We start from the raw sequence: 17,006 nt of genomic DNA, 5'->3' as shown, positions 1-17,006 counted from the left end.
GGGGGGCCCCACTAGGAGAGTGGCATCAAAAGGGATGAGCGAGAGCAAGCCTAGGGTTGGGGATGGAGATAGGTGTTCCTTGATAAATCGGCCGCCAGCCGCGGCCGGGTTGGGGAGGTCCCGGGGAAGGGGCGTGCCGATGCTGCCTGCCTACCTGGAGGCCGCGGGCGCGAGGCTGGCACGGTGCGAAGTGACGGAGGGCGTCCCTCTGCAGCTGAACTTGCACGTGGCGGGGCACCCGGGGCAACTCTCCGGGGCGGAAGCGGCGCACCGCGGTCAGCTCCAGCCCAAGCGCATCAGCGAAACGCACTCTCTTGCGGGTGTCGGGGCTGCGGCTGCGGGGCACCCGGACCCCGCCGCCTCCGGCTGGCGCAGAGAGGGCCCGGCGACCCCGACTCGGAGCGTGAGCGCGGGATCGGGCCCCGAGGCGCGTCCCGCCCTCGCCTGGCTCCACCTCTGGCTCCTCCTCGAGGCTGGGCCGCTGGCTGCGGTAGTAGGCACGCTCCGTCAGCGCGGCTATGAAGCTCAGGTTGCGCGGGATGTCGGTGCGGGGCGGCCGCTCTCGAGACATGGCACCCCCACCCTGGCGGGGCCCGCCCGCAGCGCCGCGGCGCTGCCCTGCCTTCCTCTGGCCCGAGCGCCAGGCGTCCTCTCTGGAGCTGCCCCTTGCCGTTGCGTACTCTCCTTGCTGTCACCTCCAGGATCCTCCACCTCCTGTAGCTCTGCCTCCCCTCCGTGACTACCTTTCCCCCTGCTCTGGACGCCAGCTCCCAGCGTTTTAGACCATCATCTCTTGCCTCCTGCGGTCTGCTCTGAGCGTGCGCTCAGTGGAGCTCACCCTCTAGTCCCGCGGTCCTCTCGGCCACGGCCCCCGCCCACAGTCCTCTGACAGGTGGCTCCCCATCTGTCTTCGCTGCCATACCAAGGGGCGGAGATCTACCCTTCCGGTCTTGAGTGAGACCACTCAGGTTTATGTTTTTGTTTTTTAAAAAGGCCTCAATCTTTCCGGGACGGGAAGAGTTAATGCTGGGAGGGCAGAGTAACCTTTCCTTTTCTTGCAGAGGATGGTTCAAATTGCCCAGTGTGTGACTTAATTTTCAGGGTTCACCGTTTTCTTTTATAAATCCTTTCTCTTCAGGGCTCACCTTTTTCTTTCCTAAACCCTAGGCTCCAAGTTTGGGAGCGGGGGTGTCAGTGGGTGCACAGAAGGGGAGGTCGTGAAAACTAGCTAGTATCTCAAATAGTAGCTGAGATGTGACCCTAAAAAGGGTGAGGTGGTCCACTGGAAAATAATTCTGAACTGAGATGTGGGAAGCCATTCTGATCTCGCCTCTGGTAATATTTTGCTGTGTGACCTTGAGCAAGGCATAACTTCTCTGAACCTCAGTTTTCTCATCTGTGAAAATGTTAAGATTAGAGTTCTGATCTTTAACCCCACTGCAGGTCCTGTGAGGGCAGAGGCTGTGTCTGATTCCTGGTCAGTTTCAGCACATAGTAGCCTCTCAAATTATTGAATGAATGTACACACAACTCTTTCAGAGCTGGCACAGTGGGGTTCTAGTTCCAGTAGGAGCTTTCACCAGGGGCACAAAGCTGGCTGTTTTTCTCCTTCACTTTGTTTTACGATAGTGAAAAAAACACATGTGAAGTATTTCGAAGTTTTTTTTTTCTAAATTCCCTGCTTATTTTTTTGAGTTTAATTATTTTGAGAGAGAGCGAGAGTGCAAGCAAGGGGAGGGGCAGAGAGAGAATCCCAAGTATTCATCGAATCCTCAACTAATGAAGAGCCATGAGATCATGACCTGAACTGAAATCAAGAGCCAGATGCTTAACTGACTGAACCCCCCCAAGCACCCCTAAATTCCCTACTCATTTTGTATAACTTATAATGTACTAGGTAGAGTTGTAAGAGTTTTACAAATATAACTCATATAAACAGCCATCAAGAGCAGGAAGTACTATTATGCCTACTTTACAGATGAGAACATTGAAGGAGAGAGGAGATAGGACTCTTGCCCTGGATCACATAATAATAATTGAGGAGCTGGCATTAGAACACCACCAGTCCAGCTCTAGTCCCCACTCTCTTACTCACTTGGTTCTATAAGATTAAAACATTTAGTAGTAATGTTAACATCTTCAGAGTATTGAAATGAGGAATCTTAGAGTAGAAATGGAATTTCATTTTTTTTAATGTTTATTTTTGAGAAAGCGAGAGACAGAGAGCGAGTGGGGGAGGACAGAGAGAGGGAGACAGTGCACAGTTTCTGAAGCAGGCTCCAGGAACCTTGAGATCCTGACCCAAGCCAAAGCCAGAGGCTTAACCGAGTGAGCCACCCAGATGCCCTAGAAATGGAATTTCTAAATTTAAAGCAGCAGGATAGTTTAACTGTAAAATCCCAAGTGACTAAGTTGTAAATAAACAGTGAGACACATAGTATCTTATTATACAATTCATTCCTGTTTGCATTTTAACTCCACTATTAACCTTAGTAAAGCCAGGAATCCTTTAAAAAGTGATATATATACATATATATGTGTGCATATATATGTATATATATATAGGCTATATATAGGCATATTGTCCTATTTTAGGGTGTAAAGTAACATTATACTAATTTGTGTTACAGTCAAGCATGTTATTTTATTTTTATTTGTTTAGATAGAGATCTAGAGAGCAAGTAGGGAAGAGGAAGAGAGAGAGGGAGACAGAATACCAAGCAGGCTCCACTCCTGTGAGCACAGAGCCCGAAGCAGGGCTCGAACTCCCGAACCACGAGATCATGACCTGAGCCAAAATTCGGAGTTGGATACTAAACTGACTGAGCCACCCAGAATCCCCTACAGCCAAGCATTTTAAAACTGTCTTCCTTGCTCTTGTAAAATATATCATTGAAGGAATAGATAAGGTTCAAAGTGGGCCTATTATGGCCTGAGGTTTTCTGATTGAAACACTTTTGCTTTGTCTATAGTTTGAATTGCCATTCCTTGGCTCCATAGCTTTGGACTAGGTATAATTTGTGTTGGTTCAGCCACTGTGTTCTGGCTGCTCAGACTGACATTGAACCTCTATGCCAAATCAATCTTTGTTTCTTTCTTTTCTTTTTCTTTTTCCCCTCTTTACAGTTCAGTCTGTTTCTTAAATAGCCACTACAGTTATCTTCAAACATCAGTGTAAGCCACTCAATAATTGGCCAGAGGCATTGAATGATTTGTTCAATAAATATTTACTGAGGGCCTATTAGGCCAGAAGGTGAATAAAATAGAATAGAAGTGAATAAAATTCTGTGCCTGCTCTCACAGAGCTTATAAATAAATGGACAGGCATACAGAAATATATTTGGATCCTGAGACCTAAAAATGTTTTTATTTCAAGTGTCTTAGAAGAAATCAGGATTGCACAGGAACAACTTCTTCTCTAAAGAAGAAAGCAGCCTTCCTGGTGGCAGCTGGAATGATAAGCCCAAGAGCAAAGAATAAATGAGGATTGGGGCACCTGGGTGGCTCAGTCGATTAAGCATCCGACTTCAGCTCAGGTCATGATCTCATGGTTCTCATGAACAGGGAGGGCACTGCTGAGGCTCTCATGAGTGCAGAGCCCGCCATTTGTCCAAGGGGCCACGATTAGGGATGTATTTGACCCCACAACCATCTGGGATGAGCTGCTTTTCAGCCACCATGTCTTCAAACTCATCCGCATTAAACTTAGTAAAGCCTCACTTCTTGGAAATGTGGATCTTCTGGCGGCCAGGGAACTTGAACTTGGCCCTACACAGGGCCTCAATCACATGCTCCTTGTTCTGCAACTTGGTACGGATGGACATGATGACTTGGCCAATGTGGACCCTGGCCACTGTGCCCTGGGGCTTTCCAGAAGCACCCCGCATACCTGTCTGGAGCCTAGATTGGAGAAAGCATGAGGCCAAACCTCAATCAATGCCCACCTAAAAAAATTTTTTTAAAGAATAAATGATCTCACTGGCAGCTCCGAGCCGTGCCAATGGCCCCGACCCGCCCTGACTTTGTGTCCTCTCTCAGAGGCCTATATTCTGCACACAGCTTCATTACCAGTGGGCTGAAAACAACCTTGGGTTGAATGTTTTGTTTGGGAGTTACTTCACCAGGTCCTTTTGAACAGTAGTGTCCCAATGGAGTACTAGATATTTATGTAACAATGAGCTTTTTTAAATAAAAAAACAAAAACAATATCCTTTCAGAAATGTCTAACTACTTTGTAACTGCATGACTTAACCTGGTGATAAAAAGCAGTTATTAAAAGTCTACCTTTAAAAAAAATAAAAAGAATAAATGAGGATGGTTGAAAGGATACGGTCATAAAGGTGTGGAATCTGCTATAAATCAGAATGGAAGGGATAACTGAGTTTGGACCTGTAAATGGTGTATTAACAACATCGATTACCTGAAGTAGAGGAGATGATGTTATAGCGATACAGGTAAAGTTAAGACAAACTTTAAAATCAGACAAAATTGAGGGGTGCCTGGGTGGCTCAATCAGTTTAGTGTCTGACTTCAGCTCAGGTCATGATCTTGCAGTTTGTGGAGTCGAGTCGTGTGTCCGGCTCTGTTCTGACAGCTGGAGCCTGGAGCGTGCTTCGGATTCTGTTTCCTTCTCTCTCTGCCCCTCTCCTACTCGTGCTCTCTCTTTCTCACACAAAAATAAACAAACATTAAAGTCAGACAAAACTGAGTACCAGTTTCTAAGTATATGGCCTTTGGGAAAATTACTTAACCTCTCCAAGCCTCACTGTCTTCCTCCACAGAATGGCGATCAAACATCATAGGGACTGGTGTGAGGATTAAATATCACGCACATAAAGAAAGTACTTAGCACCCAGTAAGTCCTCAAAATGTATTAGTTGTTACTATTATTGTTACAGAAATTACCTTTCTTATCCAGTGCCTGGGAGGGCAGGTAAGAGTATCAAGGCTTGAACTGGAGGTAGAAGCAAAGGGAAACAGCAAGAAAGGAGAACTGGGTTGCCTCTTTCTAGCCTTAGGCTACATATCCCTCCAAATGGAGCCGAAGGAAGTGCCAGCTGCAAGAGCCAGCGGGGCCCAGTCAGAAAGCTCAAGAGCTCTCCTGAGGATCACCTGTGGTCAGACTGCTTCATATCCTGTGAACTGCCTTGTATAAATTATTGCCATGTATAAATAAGGGGTCTATCTATCTATCGAATCTATCTGAAAGGGTAAACAGCAACCTTGACAGTGGCAAACTCCAGGAAGGGAGGTGGAATTGTGTGCAGAGTAGAAGAAGGGAGATGGAAGACTTGTATTTTTCCCCCCTTACACCTCTATATTGTTTGAACTTGTCATACTGTGAATAAGTTCATGTGTTGAGTAAAGAGAAGTAAAAAGAAAACCAATCTGATTACAAAAAAAATATATATATATATGAAAGGTGAAGAAAAGTTACCTGCAGAAACTACTTGCGATCCAAGTCTTGATGCCTGACTAAAGCCCCAGCCCCTGAAGCAACTACTGGGTTAAAGTTCCTGGAGAAAAGAGGAAGTGAAATATCCGGTGTCGGTCGTGTCATGTCTGCCAGTACCACAGGGCGAGGCACCTGGCAGGCAGTTCCCACTGGAATGAACTGCTCCTCTAATTCAGGCATCCACTCCAGGACTGGAAAAATTCAACAAGTGCGTAGAACATCAGAGATCTTCTGGAAATGCTGAATTTGTTCCGAGGTTTCCTGAGGCCTAGCCGGCTTCTCTGGGCAGCCTTCAGGCTCAGGAGCCCAGCCGGGCCTTCTGTGTCCTCTCCACCCAGCTCCTCGTGGCCTCCAGCAGCCTTCTCTCTTCCGGAGTTGTGGCCCTTCCCAAGCTTGCTTCCCAGCCCCGCCCCTCTCTCTGGACGCATCTCTGGGCCCCATCATCACCCGGCGCCGGGCCCTCCCTTCCACCCCCCCTTCCTCCTCCCTCCTTCCTTCCCTCCCTTCCTCCCTCTCTCCCTCCCTCCCAGCTCCTGCACCAGGAAACAGCCCGGATCCTGGCAGCGGCCTGACCCGTGAGATCCCTAACCTGGCAGGCAGGCGGGGTTGGAGACTTGCTGAGGGTGGGGGTAAAGGAGGAGCTGGGCTGTTGGACTGCACTGGGGGGACCCGGGAGTAGATATGGTGTCGGCAGGAAGCCCTTGGCCCTGGGTTTCCCGGGAGGACAGTCATTAAACATGGATTCGGCCACACAGCTGGTAGAACGTTGGGGGCAGGGGCCAGTCCCGGGAGCTGCAACCCCAGCCTTCTCTGTCCAGACCGTGATCCCAGACCTTCCCCGCCTAGCTCTGCTTTCCCCCTCCCCTTCCCAGGGCTCCACACTGGCCAGGAGGATGAAAGGCCCCAGCTGGGGGCTCCTTGCCACCAGCGCTGGGTCCTAAGAGCTGCCATCCAGGCTGGGTGAGTGTCCCCTTCCTTCTCTGTCCCTGACACCTCTTTGCTTCTTGCACCTTTTCCTTCAGCCCCTGCCTCCTTCCCCATCTTGTGCCTCTGCCAGCATCTTCACATCTTCCCTCCGGGGAGGTACTAAGACCCTAAGCCAAAATGGTGTGTATTGTGGGAAGGGGGTTTGTAGGGGTGCTAGAGTTGGTGTTCTCTTATTATGGAAAGAATCTAAAGTCTTTTAAAAATAAAATATACTTGTTTTACATTTAATTTGACATATTACAAATTAATGGCCAGCCCCTCATGCTCTGGCCTCTCACCTTGACTTAATTCCCGCATTCTTGCCACTCCCTGCCCAGTGGTCTCTGAGCATTTCCTCCCACCTCACTGGGTTGGCCAAGCCTGAAGTGCCCCTTCTGGCTATCTGACCATATAATCATGCCAGTCTTTCATCCTTGACTCTTACAGCTGCCCGGATGGCGACCCCAGCCTCAGCCCCAGACACACGGGCTCTAGTGGCAGACTTTGTAGGCTATAAGCTGAGGCAGAAGGGTTATGTTTGTGGAGCAGGCCCTGGGGAGGGCCCAGCAGCTGACCCACTGCATCAAGCCATGCGGGCAGCTGGAGATGAGTTTGAGACCCGCTTCCGGCGCACCTTCTCTGATTTGGCAGCCCAGTTGCATGTGACCCCTGGCTCAGCCCAGCAACGCTTCACCCAGGTCTCTGATGAACTCTTCCAAGGGGGCCCCAACTGGGGCCGCCTTGTGGCCTTCTTTGTCTTTGGAGCCGCGCTATGTGCTGAGAGTGTCAACAAGGAGATGGAGCCACTTGTGGGACAAGTGCAAGAGTGGATGGTGGCCTACCTGGAGACACGGCTGGCTGACTGGATCCACAGCAGTGGGGGCTGGGTAAGAAGCTTCTCAATTGCTGCTCTGCACACCCCTCTGCAAAGATGGTCTCCAGAGGGAAGACAGGGGTTCTGGCTGGAAGCTGGGGGCTGAGTCTCCCTATTTGGGAGGAATCAGTTGCCCTCACCATGGGTGCCATGCTGGACTCTGCACTCCAGGGCTGCCATGCAGTCATCGCTGGATGGGCTCATGGTCCAAAGCAGAGGACAGAATACACAGTGCCTGCAGGGAAATGGCATCCAGCTGTCAGGAGATTTTTACACCAGAGTATGTGGCATGGGCAGGGAGTGTCAGGGATGGGTGGTAGTCAGGAAAGCCTTGGGAAAAGATGCCAGTTCTGAGCAAAATGTTTGGCCAGGGAAAGGCTGGGATTCACTTGAGGTAGAGAGGGGAAATGAGCCAGGTGCTCATGGGGGATGATTGGGGCTTGCAGCCAGTAGACCATTGGCTGGAGAGGAGCTGGATATGGGGTAGTGTTTGCAGTGGATGGAACTGGAACTCTTCCTCTCCTCTTTCCTCCACTCTTTCCTCTCCTGATATCCCTTTCTCCTTCTTTCTCTCCTACTTCCCTTCTCTCCCACAGGCGGAGTTCACAGCTCTATACGGGGACGGGGCCCTGGAGGAGGCGCGGCGTCTGCGGGAGGGGAACTGGGCCTCAGTGAGGACAGTGCTGACAGGGGCCGTGGCACTGGGGGCCCTGGTAACTGTAGGAGCCTTTTTTGCTAGCAAGTGAGAAAGTCCAGGGCCAGGTGGGGTGAGGTGTAGCTGGGGGACAGGAAAGCAGGAACAGAACAAGAGAAATGCCCTTGGAAGAAGTGGGGTGAATGGATGGGCATGGAATGGGGATGGGAAGGGGCTGGGTACTGTGGGAAGGAGCTGTGTGTGCCAGGCAGGCAGTTGGTGGGATGAGCTGGAGTCATTAGGGGATGTATTTGGAAAGTGAGCAGGCCAGGAGATGAAGTCATTCCAGGGTTGGGAGGAGGTGGGAGAGATCATGCCTATAGGTATAGGCACACAAAACTATAACTAGAGCTTACTTTGTAGCCCTAAGGAAGGAGGACTTGTATAAAAGGTTGTGTCTCCATTGGATGAGTGAGATTTGGGGAAACACAGAAGGCACAGCCTTTGGAATGGAAACTTGGAGTTCTCAGGTGATAGGGAGAGGTGGCTGTGATGTTGGGCTGCTTGGACATATGTGTGCATGTGCATGCGTGCTTGTGTGCATGCTGGGCTGCTTGTCTAACCTGGTGGCAGCGGTATTCATGGAGAAAACATTCCCTGTTGAAGTGGCAAGAACAAGGGGAAGTTCTCTGCCTCTCCTCCCAACCCCCTCCCACCCCCCTTTGTTCTGATGCCTCAAGGCTGTGGGAGAAACACTGTATCCAGAAGAGGGCTTTGGGCACTTTTCCACAGAAACTCATTTGCAGTGCTTCGGAGAGAAGTTCTGTAGCTAGCCCTGTGGCTTCACCGTCCCCATTCCTAGGGCATCATTCACTTGCTGCTGCCTCCTGGGCTCTGACTGAAAACAGGGCCCAGGAGCCTGCAGTGGGGGTGGGTGGGGAGCTGGACCTACCTGCCTCCCTCCTCTCCCACTGGGGCACACTGGTGCCTGAAGTGTTCCCTGTTTCTGGGACCTTCTGTACCCAAACTCAAACTCTAAATTGGGACTCTAATTTTCCTTGTGAATGTGTGGAGGTAAATGCTGATCTAGAGTACAGTCTGGGTCCTGCACTGTATCTCAGTGAGACTGTTGATGTCTTGAGAGGAACATTCCAGCTCTGAACCCCATAGGTGTGAGGGTGACCTATACTCCGTGACTGGCCTATTTATTCCATGTAGTGAGCTTCGGTGCTGCTTTATCAAGGGCCAGTTATATGGGTTCTAGAGTACCTACCATGACCTAGAAGCATTTATATTTTCTTTGAAGCCACGCTGTTTGCATGGGTGTTACTTGTCTGTATCTCTGAGTCTGAGGATGTTAACTTTAGAGCTCACAGTCCTCTAGAACAGATTCCGATTATAGCTTTTTCTTTTGAGAAAGAAATGATTTCACTCCAGATGCATGCCCTGAGCCAGACCTCACTGCTGCACTTCCCAAGGTGCTAAAATTGCTGCTTTCCAATGCTGACTTCAGACACAGTGCTCTAGAACCCGGCCCTTGATCCTGAGTACTGATCAGCTTAGCTAGACCATGGTTGACTCTTCTTGGGATTTTCATTTGGTCCCAAAATGTGGCAACATAGTTGTACTCACAAGAATGTGGGACCAAAATTGGCCTCAGGTGTTTAGCCCAGGCTTTTGCTTTTGAGGGAGGGCTGCACTTTTTAATGGTATTTATAGGGGAGGTGGAAGACTGCATGTGCCACTTGGTCCGTAAGTGAGTATGCTGATACCAGAAACTCAGAGCTGGTCTGTGGCAGGCAGTTGGGGTGGGGGTGGGGGTGGGGGTCTCTGACTTGCTCAGGACAAACTAGACCAGTGGTTTTCAGGCTGCTTGGCAGAGCCCTGAGGTTTCCTAGGGGTTGCCTCAGGAGGTCTTGGGGAGGTGAAGGTGGGGGAGTGCTGAGCAGGCTGGGCTACTTGTCCTCAAACAGACTAGATCTCCTTGTAGCTGTCTTACATATCGGGGTTCAGGGTAAGATTTATTTGCATTAAGGGGTTTGCTGCTGAAAAAAAAGTTGGAAAACCACTGACTAGACCATCAGCTCCAAATTGGAACCTGTGCTCCCCCAGGTTTGGGGCAGACTTTTCACCCTCCCCTCTACCACAAGACCACCTATCCCTGTTAATTCTCCTGGGGGCTGTTAGGAAACAGGAGCAGCAGGGAACGTGGTCAGGTTACAGAAATGCCCTGCTCTGACGCCTTCACACCTGGGGAGAAGGAGAGGTTGTTTTCTGAAAGGGTAAAGGGCTTGGATTCCCAGAAGCATAGCTTGGATGGGACTGTAGTGGGCAGTTTTGACCTGCCCTGTCCTTTTTAGCTTGAGGGGCAATGGAAACCCCAGAGACTCTTCTGTCAGGGAAAACTAGAGACTCTCTTCTAGAGCCATATAGTTCCTTGGGATTAGCTCTTGGCCAGGAAGGCTGAGTATGGCTCCCAATTTTTAAATCTATTTCATTTTTTTTTTAATAAGGGAAATCTAATTGCCATTTTTCAGAGATTAAATAGGTGGAGAGGGTGTTTCTTGCTCTCCAGAGCCCAAAGGGACATATAGGGATTTTGCTTAGGCCAAGGAAGGAGCAGAAGTAGGGCAACTAGGTCCTGCGATTATTAATCCCACTCCCCACTTATTTTAGGGTATATACTATTTTACTTTTTTAAATCATAAAATGGCGAGAGAACAGATTTGGTTAGTTTAGAAGAAAAGAAAAAGCTCTATAAATATAAATATATATTCCTGTATTTTTATTTAATAATTTATAAATATCAAGTTTATTTGACTTTTATTTTTGTGTAATATGTAATGGTCGTATTAAAAAATAATAAAGCCCAGAGTTTAATGAGAAGGACTGAGCAGGGTTTGTGACTTCTACACTTTATAGCCTGGTGTCAGGACATTTCTTGATCTAATCATCTTTTCATGACCTTGTTAAGGGCAAGAACTAGAACAACAGGGACTTCGGAAAGTGTTGAGACCAAAAAGAAAAGAAAATCAGAGTTGTTCCCTCATCTCCTAACCCCTGCCAAATGCCCAAAGCCAAGAACTCCATCTATGCCAACCCAAATCATTTTTTATTTAATTTATTAAAAAAAAACTTTTTTAAAGTTTATTTTTGTGAGAGAGAGAGACACAAAATCTGAAACAGGCTCCAGGCTCTGAGCTGTCAGCACAGAGGTGGACACAGGGCTTGAATTCATGAGCCTTGAGATCACGACCTGAGCCAAAGTCGGATGCTTAACTGACTGAGCCATCCAGGCACCCCTATGCCAGCCCAAATCTTAAGAGGGTGTGTATATACAGTACTTTGGGGTAGCTACATACCAAAACAAAACTTACCCCAAATCTTTGTGTGATGGTGACCAAGTCCCCACTTGTGGTTCAGCCTCTAATGACAATGAGCATTTCTCTCCAGTACTCATTTCACTTCACAATATTTATTAACATAACACTTCATGTTATGAAGTGATAAATGCTATAAAGAAAAATAATTCATTAGCATGGAAGTAGGAAGGTGAAAGTATAGATTTCAATGTTAAATAGAATAGTCAGGGAAACCCTCATTTCTAAGGTGACTTTTGAAGAAAGTCATGAAAAATGAAATTGAAAAAATATTTTTATTGATACGGAAAGATGTTTCTATCTTGGTAAAAGAACATAGAAAACAATATATACAGTATGATCCCATTTTGCTAAAATAAATATGAAAATATGTGTGTGTGTACATGCCTCTATATGTATCTATGTGCTGAAAATTTCAGGAAGGATATAGGCCTAAATATTATTAGTGATTATCTGTGGGTGTTGGGTTTTACTGGTGTTTTATTTTGTTCTTTTTACTGTCAGTATTTTCTGATTTTTTTAAAATAAGGAACACATATTTCTGGTACAGCATATTAAAACAAGCTTTCCAGATACAAAGTTTTGAAAAAGTTAACCAAGCAGAATAGAAAATAAGCAGCCCAATGGAGGTTCTTTCTCATTTAAGTGAACACCTCACTTCCCTGCAAGGGAAGACCTAGGGAATTAAGGTAGGCGAGACTAGACTTTGCATTAGAAAATAATTGAGAGTTGGCTCCACACTAGAGGTAAGTATATGATCAAGGCTTCAAGATTCTTTATCAGCACTGTCCAACAGAAATAGAATGCAAGCCATATATGTAGTTTTACATTTTCATCTCATTAAAACAAAAAGGAAGTTATAAAACTAATTTTCACAATCTTTTACTTAGCCTAGTATAAAAATTATTAGAGTTTCAACTCATAATTAATATTAAGTAATTATTAATTTATTTTACAGTCTCTTGTTCATATAGAATCTTGCAATTCCATGCATATTTGATACTTTCAGTACATCTCAAGTCAGACTACTCACGTTCCAAGTGCTCAAGCCATTTATGACTAATAGGTATCATATTAAACAATGTAGTTCTAGATTATAGACAATTATTATAGCAGGAAAAAAAAGCAAGAGTTAAAAGCAGGGATGAAACTACCAAAAAGCCAAGTATGTATGTTGTTTGGTGAAAAAAGTTTTTCCTTTTGGATAGAACTGGAGTTGCCCTCATTCCCTCTTACTGATTTAATTCTCCTTTTTAAAAAAAGGTTATTTATTTTATTTATTTTGAGAGAGAGAGAGCACGAGTACATACAGTAAATGGGAGGGGCAGAGAGAGAGGAAGAGAGAGAGTCCTAAGCAGGCTCTGTACTGTTACCATGCTGCTGGTGCCAAGCTTACACTCACAAACCATATGATCGTGACCTGAGCTGAACCCAAGAGACAGATGCTTAACCGACTGAGCTACCCAGCCACCCCTATTCTCCTTTTTTTCACTAATCATTCACTTCTATTAGGACATTTTTCCTTCTTCTAGTGCACATCAATGAGTTTCAGTTTTCCCAAAATTCCATGGCCCTCTATTGAGAGGTTATTAATGAAAGAAAATTATATTTGTAATGGGTAGATTTCACATCATTATATACTAACTTTTTACAAATTCATTCTTGGGGCGCCTGGGTGGCTTAGTCGGTTAAGCGTCTGGCTTCAGCTCAGGTCAAGATCTCACAGTTGGTGGGTTCAAACCCTGCGTCGGGCTCTGTGTTGACAGCTCAGAGTCTGGAGCCTGCTTCAGATTCTCTGTCTCCCTCTCTCTCTGACCCTTCCCTGCTCACGCTGTCTCTCTCTCTCTCAAAAATAAATAAAAACATTTAAAAAAAATTCATTCTTAGAAACTTATCTCTTTGACGTTCTCGATGCACCAACAACAGGCAAGATAATAAAATTATTATGGAAGATCATTAATTGAGTTAGCATTTATTGAATACACAGTGATGGGCAATGAGAATACAACTATAATTAAGATGATGTCCCTGCCTTTTAGTTTACAGTCTAGTAGGGAAGGATCTTACTTTACAAGTTACCATTCAAATATATTTTTAAATGTATTTGTAAAAGTAATCATGCTTACCAGAGTCAATTTGGAAGTTGGAGGGTTTTAAATTTTTAAATAAAAACACGGTACTGTGAAAAAAATCATAGAACATAGAAAATTATGAGTCAGTTATAATCCCACTACTCAGAAATTACTACTATTAACATTTAGGCATATTTCTTTCTCATCTTCTGTCTGTGCTTATATTTTATGATCATACTGTATATACAATTTTCTATACTAAATTCTGCTTACCATTATATTGCAGTTTTCCCTTGTCATTAAAAATGTTTTGAAGGCATAATGGCCATATCAAATTACATCTATGTGTATATAATAATAATTTTCCTGAGTGTGCCACTTGGACATTCAAGTTGCTTACATTTTTCACTGATAAATGACTTTATTCTCAAATGTTTATCCAGTTTTTAGATTATTTCTTGAGAAATACAATTACTGGTTTAAGAATCTCAACATTTTGAAAGCTTTTACTACATATTACCAAAGAAAAGATGGAACTGATTCTTGCTCCCTTTTTTCTCCTGAAATCCAAGTTATTTTTGTCCAAGTTTTTAAGTTTTTTTTAATGTTTATTTTATGTTTATTTTATTTTAAAAAATTTTTAATGTTTTATTTATTTTTGAGAGAGAGAGAGAGAGAGACAGTGTGAGCAGGGGAGGTCAGAGAGAGAGGAAGACACAGAATCGGAAGGCAGGCTCCAGACTGAGCTGTCAGCATAGAGCCTGATGCAGGGTTTGAACCCATGAACCGTCAGATCATGACCTGAGCTGAAGTCGGATGCTTAACCCACTGAGCAACCCAGGTGCCCCTATGTTTATTTGTTTTAGAGAGAGAGACAGAGCATGAGTGGCGGAGGGGCAGAGAGCATGGGAGACACAGAATCCAAAGCAGGGTCCAGGTTCTGAACTATCAGCACAGAGCCAAACAGGGGCTCTAACTCACGAACGGCAAGATCATGACCTGAGTTGAAGTTGGAAGCTTAACGGACTGAGCCACCCAGGTGCCCCAGTCCAAATTATTTTAAAAAAATCATAATCATACTTAAAATATTTTATATTTATATCTTTGGCCTAATTACTTTTGCATGTTATTACACTCTGTGTAAACCTTTTAATAGGTGCACAATAATCTTTGGATATAATAACTTGCCCAAACATTTGTCTATTGTTGGAATTTAGTCTTTTCCCAATTTCAACATCATACATACTGTAACTTTTGTGTACTAAAGCAGACCTTGTAGTAATTTTTATCTAAACTTCAAAAACCGGCTCTCTTGTTTTTGAGGGAGAGAGCACAAGGAGGGCAGAGAGAGAGACACACACACAGAATCTGAAGCAGGCTCCAGGCTCTGAGCTGACTGCACAGAGCCTGACACAGGGCTCTAATTCCTGAATGGGGAGGTCATGACCTAAGTGGGTCAGAGGCACCCTCCCTATTTCCCCCCTACTCATTGCTAATTAGTTCCATGACTTGGGCAGGTTACTTCACTCTTTCTTCATCCCTAAAAAAATTATAGTTTTGGAAATATTTGCTTCATAGAGTTGTTACAAGGATTCAATAAGATACAATAAGGAATGTAGGATTGTACCTGTTACAAAATCAAGTGCTCAACAATTAGGATTTGAAGGCATTATTAAAAAATCACATTTCCCTTGATTGGCATTTCCCTTGATTGGCCTGATTAGCTTAAATTAGGCACCAATAAAACATCAACATCTTGATTGGGTTAAGATTAGTAGAAAACCTTTTTCTTCCAGCAACTTGACAGTCTTTTAGAGTTCGTCTTTGGTGCTCAAGTTAGTTCTCCCAGACCACTGGAGCTGCGATGGCTGCTGAAGTAATTTTCAGTGAAATTTTAAGAACTGTGACTGCTCAGAATTCCCCTGTACCTGAGGTAAGGATTTGTGAGAAAAAGTGAGGATGAGGGAAAGAATGGGGTATACTAAGAAGCTTTTGACTTTTTGGTTTGCTAACAGGGATTTCCTTTTGTCCAAATCCCTGCCCCAGCCATACACATCCTATTGGGGTTGTCTGATTAGCTAATTTGAATGGCCTTATTTGAATCTCGCTGTCAACCGTTGTTTGGTCTGGCCACAAATAACCCTTTTGCAAACTTAGCACCATCATTCCTTACTTTCTAAAAAATGCGTAGTACCATTGCTGCAGTAGGGAAACCCTGCTTTCCAGGGCTGGGTCTCATTGCTTATCTCAGAGCACAAACGCGTGTTGGGCACCTGCGTGGAGAAATTTCTCTGCGGTCTGAAGGAAGGTCTGAGGACTGGGAAAGCGTTGGAAAATGAGGGTGGCACCCAGATCCCCAGTGAATGCAAACATTTCTTGGACACCTATTATGTGTAAATCATATTGCCCCACAGTGGGGCTGCAAATATAAATAGGATCCTGTCACTCATCTCCAAACCCACAATGCTGGACAAAATGAGCGCACGGCGGAAGTAGTTCTGCTTGTCAAGGGAAAGGAGAGGAGGCAGTGGAAGGTTTTGCAGGAGAGGTAATGCTGGAGTTTGCAGTGTACGTGGGCACAGAAGTACAAACCTAGGTGCAGGTACACCCCCGAGAACGAGAAGTGTGGAGATAACATTTGCGAGGTTGGCTAGTCCGGGCCAGCAAAGCAGAGCTCAGCTCTGGTAGCGGCGAGGCTTGGAAGGGTGACACTTACCCACTACAAGGCTGTAGCAAACAGTCCAAGAAACAGGCTAAAACTGGGGCAAAAACAGAGGGCTTGTAAAGTATGCCTGTGCAAAGAAGACAGATCAGAAAGGACTAGTGGATCTGGAGGATTCCTCCATGCTTTTTCGTTTGGGAGAACTGGTGGATGTTGGTACCAGTAACCTGGATGGGAAAAGTGAGCTTACTGGAGAGCGCCATCCAGAACCTCCATTTCCAGCAACATCCCATCTACTGATTCTCTCCCGGTCGGCAAAAAAGATTCCAGAAACTGCCTCAACGTTTCCGACCTCTGCCTTTCTAAAGCTCTCTAGATGGCAACCACTAGTGCCAAGATGGCGGCCCCCCTAAGGAGTAGTCATGTGACCTCGGGTTTCCCTTGCTGGAAGCCCGGCCATCAGTTGCGGGGCAAGGTTCACCTGTCAGGAAATGGGAGTTAGCCTTCAAATCCCGCGAGCCAATCGGCATCTGAGATGGCCGGTGCCGCAAGGCGATCGGAAGACTGGTTCTTTCCCCTGGCCCAGACAGCAGCCAATCATCGGGGGTCATATACTTCGCGGATCCGCCTGAAGGCGGGGCGTGAAGCAGGAACTTCGTTACAGCTTGGCGGTATTGTTACCTAAAGCCTTGAGCGGGGGTGGGACATGTGTTGATTGACAGACGAATTCCCCTACAGGGATTTGAGAATTTGGTGCAATATCCCGCCTTAGGGGTGGAATCTTATTTGATTGTCAAGTAGTACTCCCCAATGGAGTCCTAGCTCGTGGTGACGGGCAGGCTGCTAGACTAATGAGTTCTCAGCGTGCCCGGCGCAGTTCTCCAATCGCCGGGCGGCGGGCCCCAGTCTGAGCGGCGATGGCGGCGGCGGCGGCGGCGGCAGCAGCAGCGGGGGCTGCGGGCG

At 46.2% G+C, this 17,006-nt stretch overlaps 2 protein-coding genes and 1 long non-coding RNA gene across 6 annotated transcripts in view; 1 reads left to right on the top strand and 2 right to left on the bottom strand.

Moving 5' to 3' along the window:
* The window catches only part of PPP1R3E (protein phosphatase 1 regulatory subunit 3E), a 2,681-nt gene extending 1,816 nt beyond the window's left edge, over positions 1-865 (bottom strand). Inside the window, exon 1 of the mRNA XM_029950732.1 lies at positions 93-865. Within this exon, the coding sequence (XP_029806592.1) occupies positions 93-571 (479 nt within the window). The 5' untranslated portion in view covers positions 572-865. The remainder of the gene's footprint in view (positions 1-92) is intronic.
* Positions 866-5,548: 4,683 nt separating this feature from the next.
* LOC115300920 (bcl-2-like protein 2) overlaps positions 5,549-17,006 on the top strand; it is a 15,333-nt gene continuing 3,875 nt past the window's right edge. Inside the window, exons 1-4 of one of the 4 annotated variants that reach the window (XM_029950512.1) lie at positions 5,549-5,663; positions 6,328-6,415; positions 6,869-7,308; positions 7,892-9,721. In XM_029950512.1, the coding sequence (XP_029806372.1) occupies positions 6,877-7,308; positions 7,892-8,041 (582 nt within the window). In that variant the 5' untranslated portion in view covers positions 5,549-5,663; positions 6,328-6,415; positions 6,869-6,876 and the 3' untranslated portion in view covers positions 8,042-9,721. The other 3 variants (XM_029950510.1, XM_029950514.1, XM_029950511.1) reach the window with 3 other exon arrangements.
* Positions 6,651-16,519, bottom strand: LOC115300921. Its single transcript, XR_003912925.1, has 4 exons — positions 16,098-16,519; positions 13,436-13,488; positions 11,307-11,442; positions 6,651-7,530 (listed from the first exon to the last, which is right to left on the bottom strand). It is a non-coding gene; the product is annotated as an uncharacterized LOC115300921 (long non-coding RNA).

The sequence above is a fragment of the Suricata suricatta genome, chromosome 9, assembly GCF_006229205.1.
Source record: "Suricata suricatta isolate VVHF042 chromosome 9, meerkat_22Aug2017_6uvM2_HiC, whole genome shotgun sequence".
Lineage (NCBI taxonomy): Eukaryota > Metazoa > Chordata > Mammalia > Carnivora > Herpestidae > Suricata > Suricata suricatta.
This window is presented reverse-complemented; position numbering and strand designations above follow the sequence as displayed.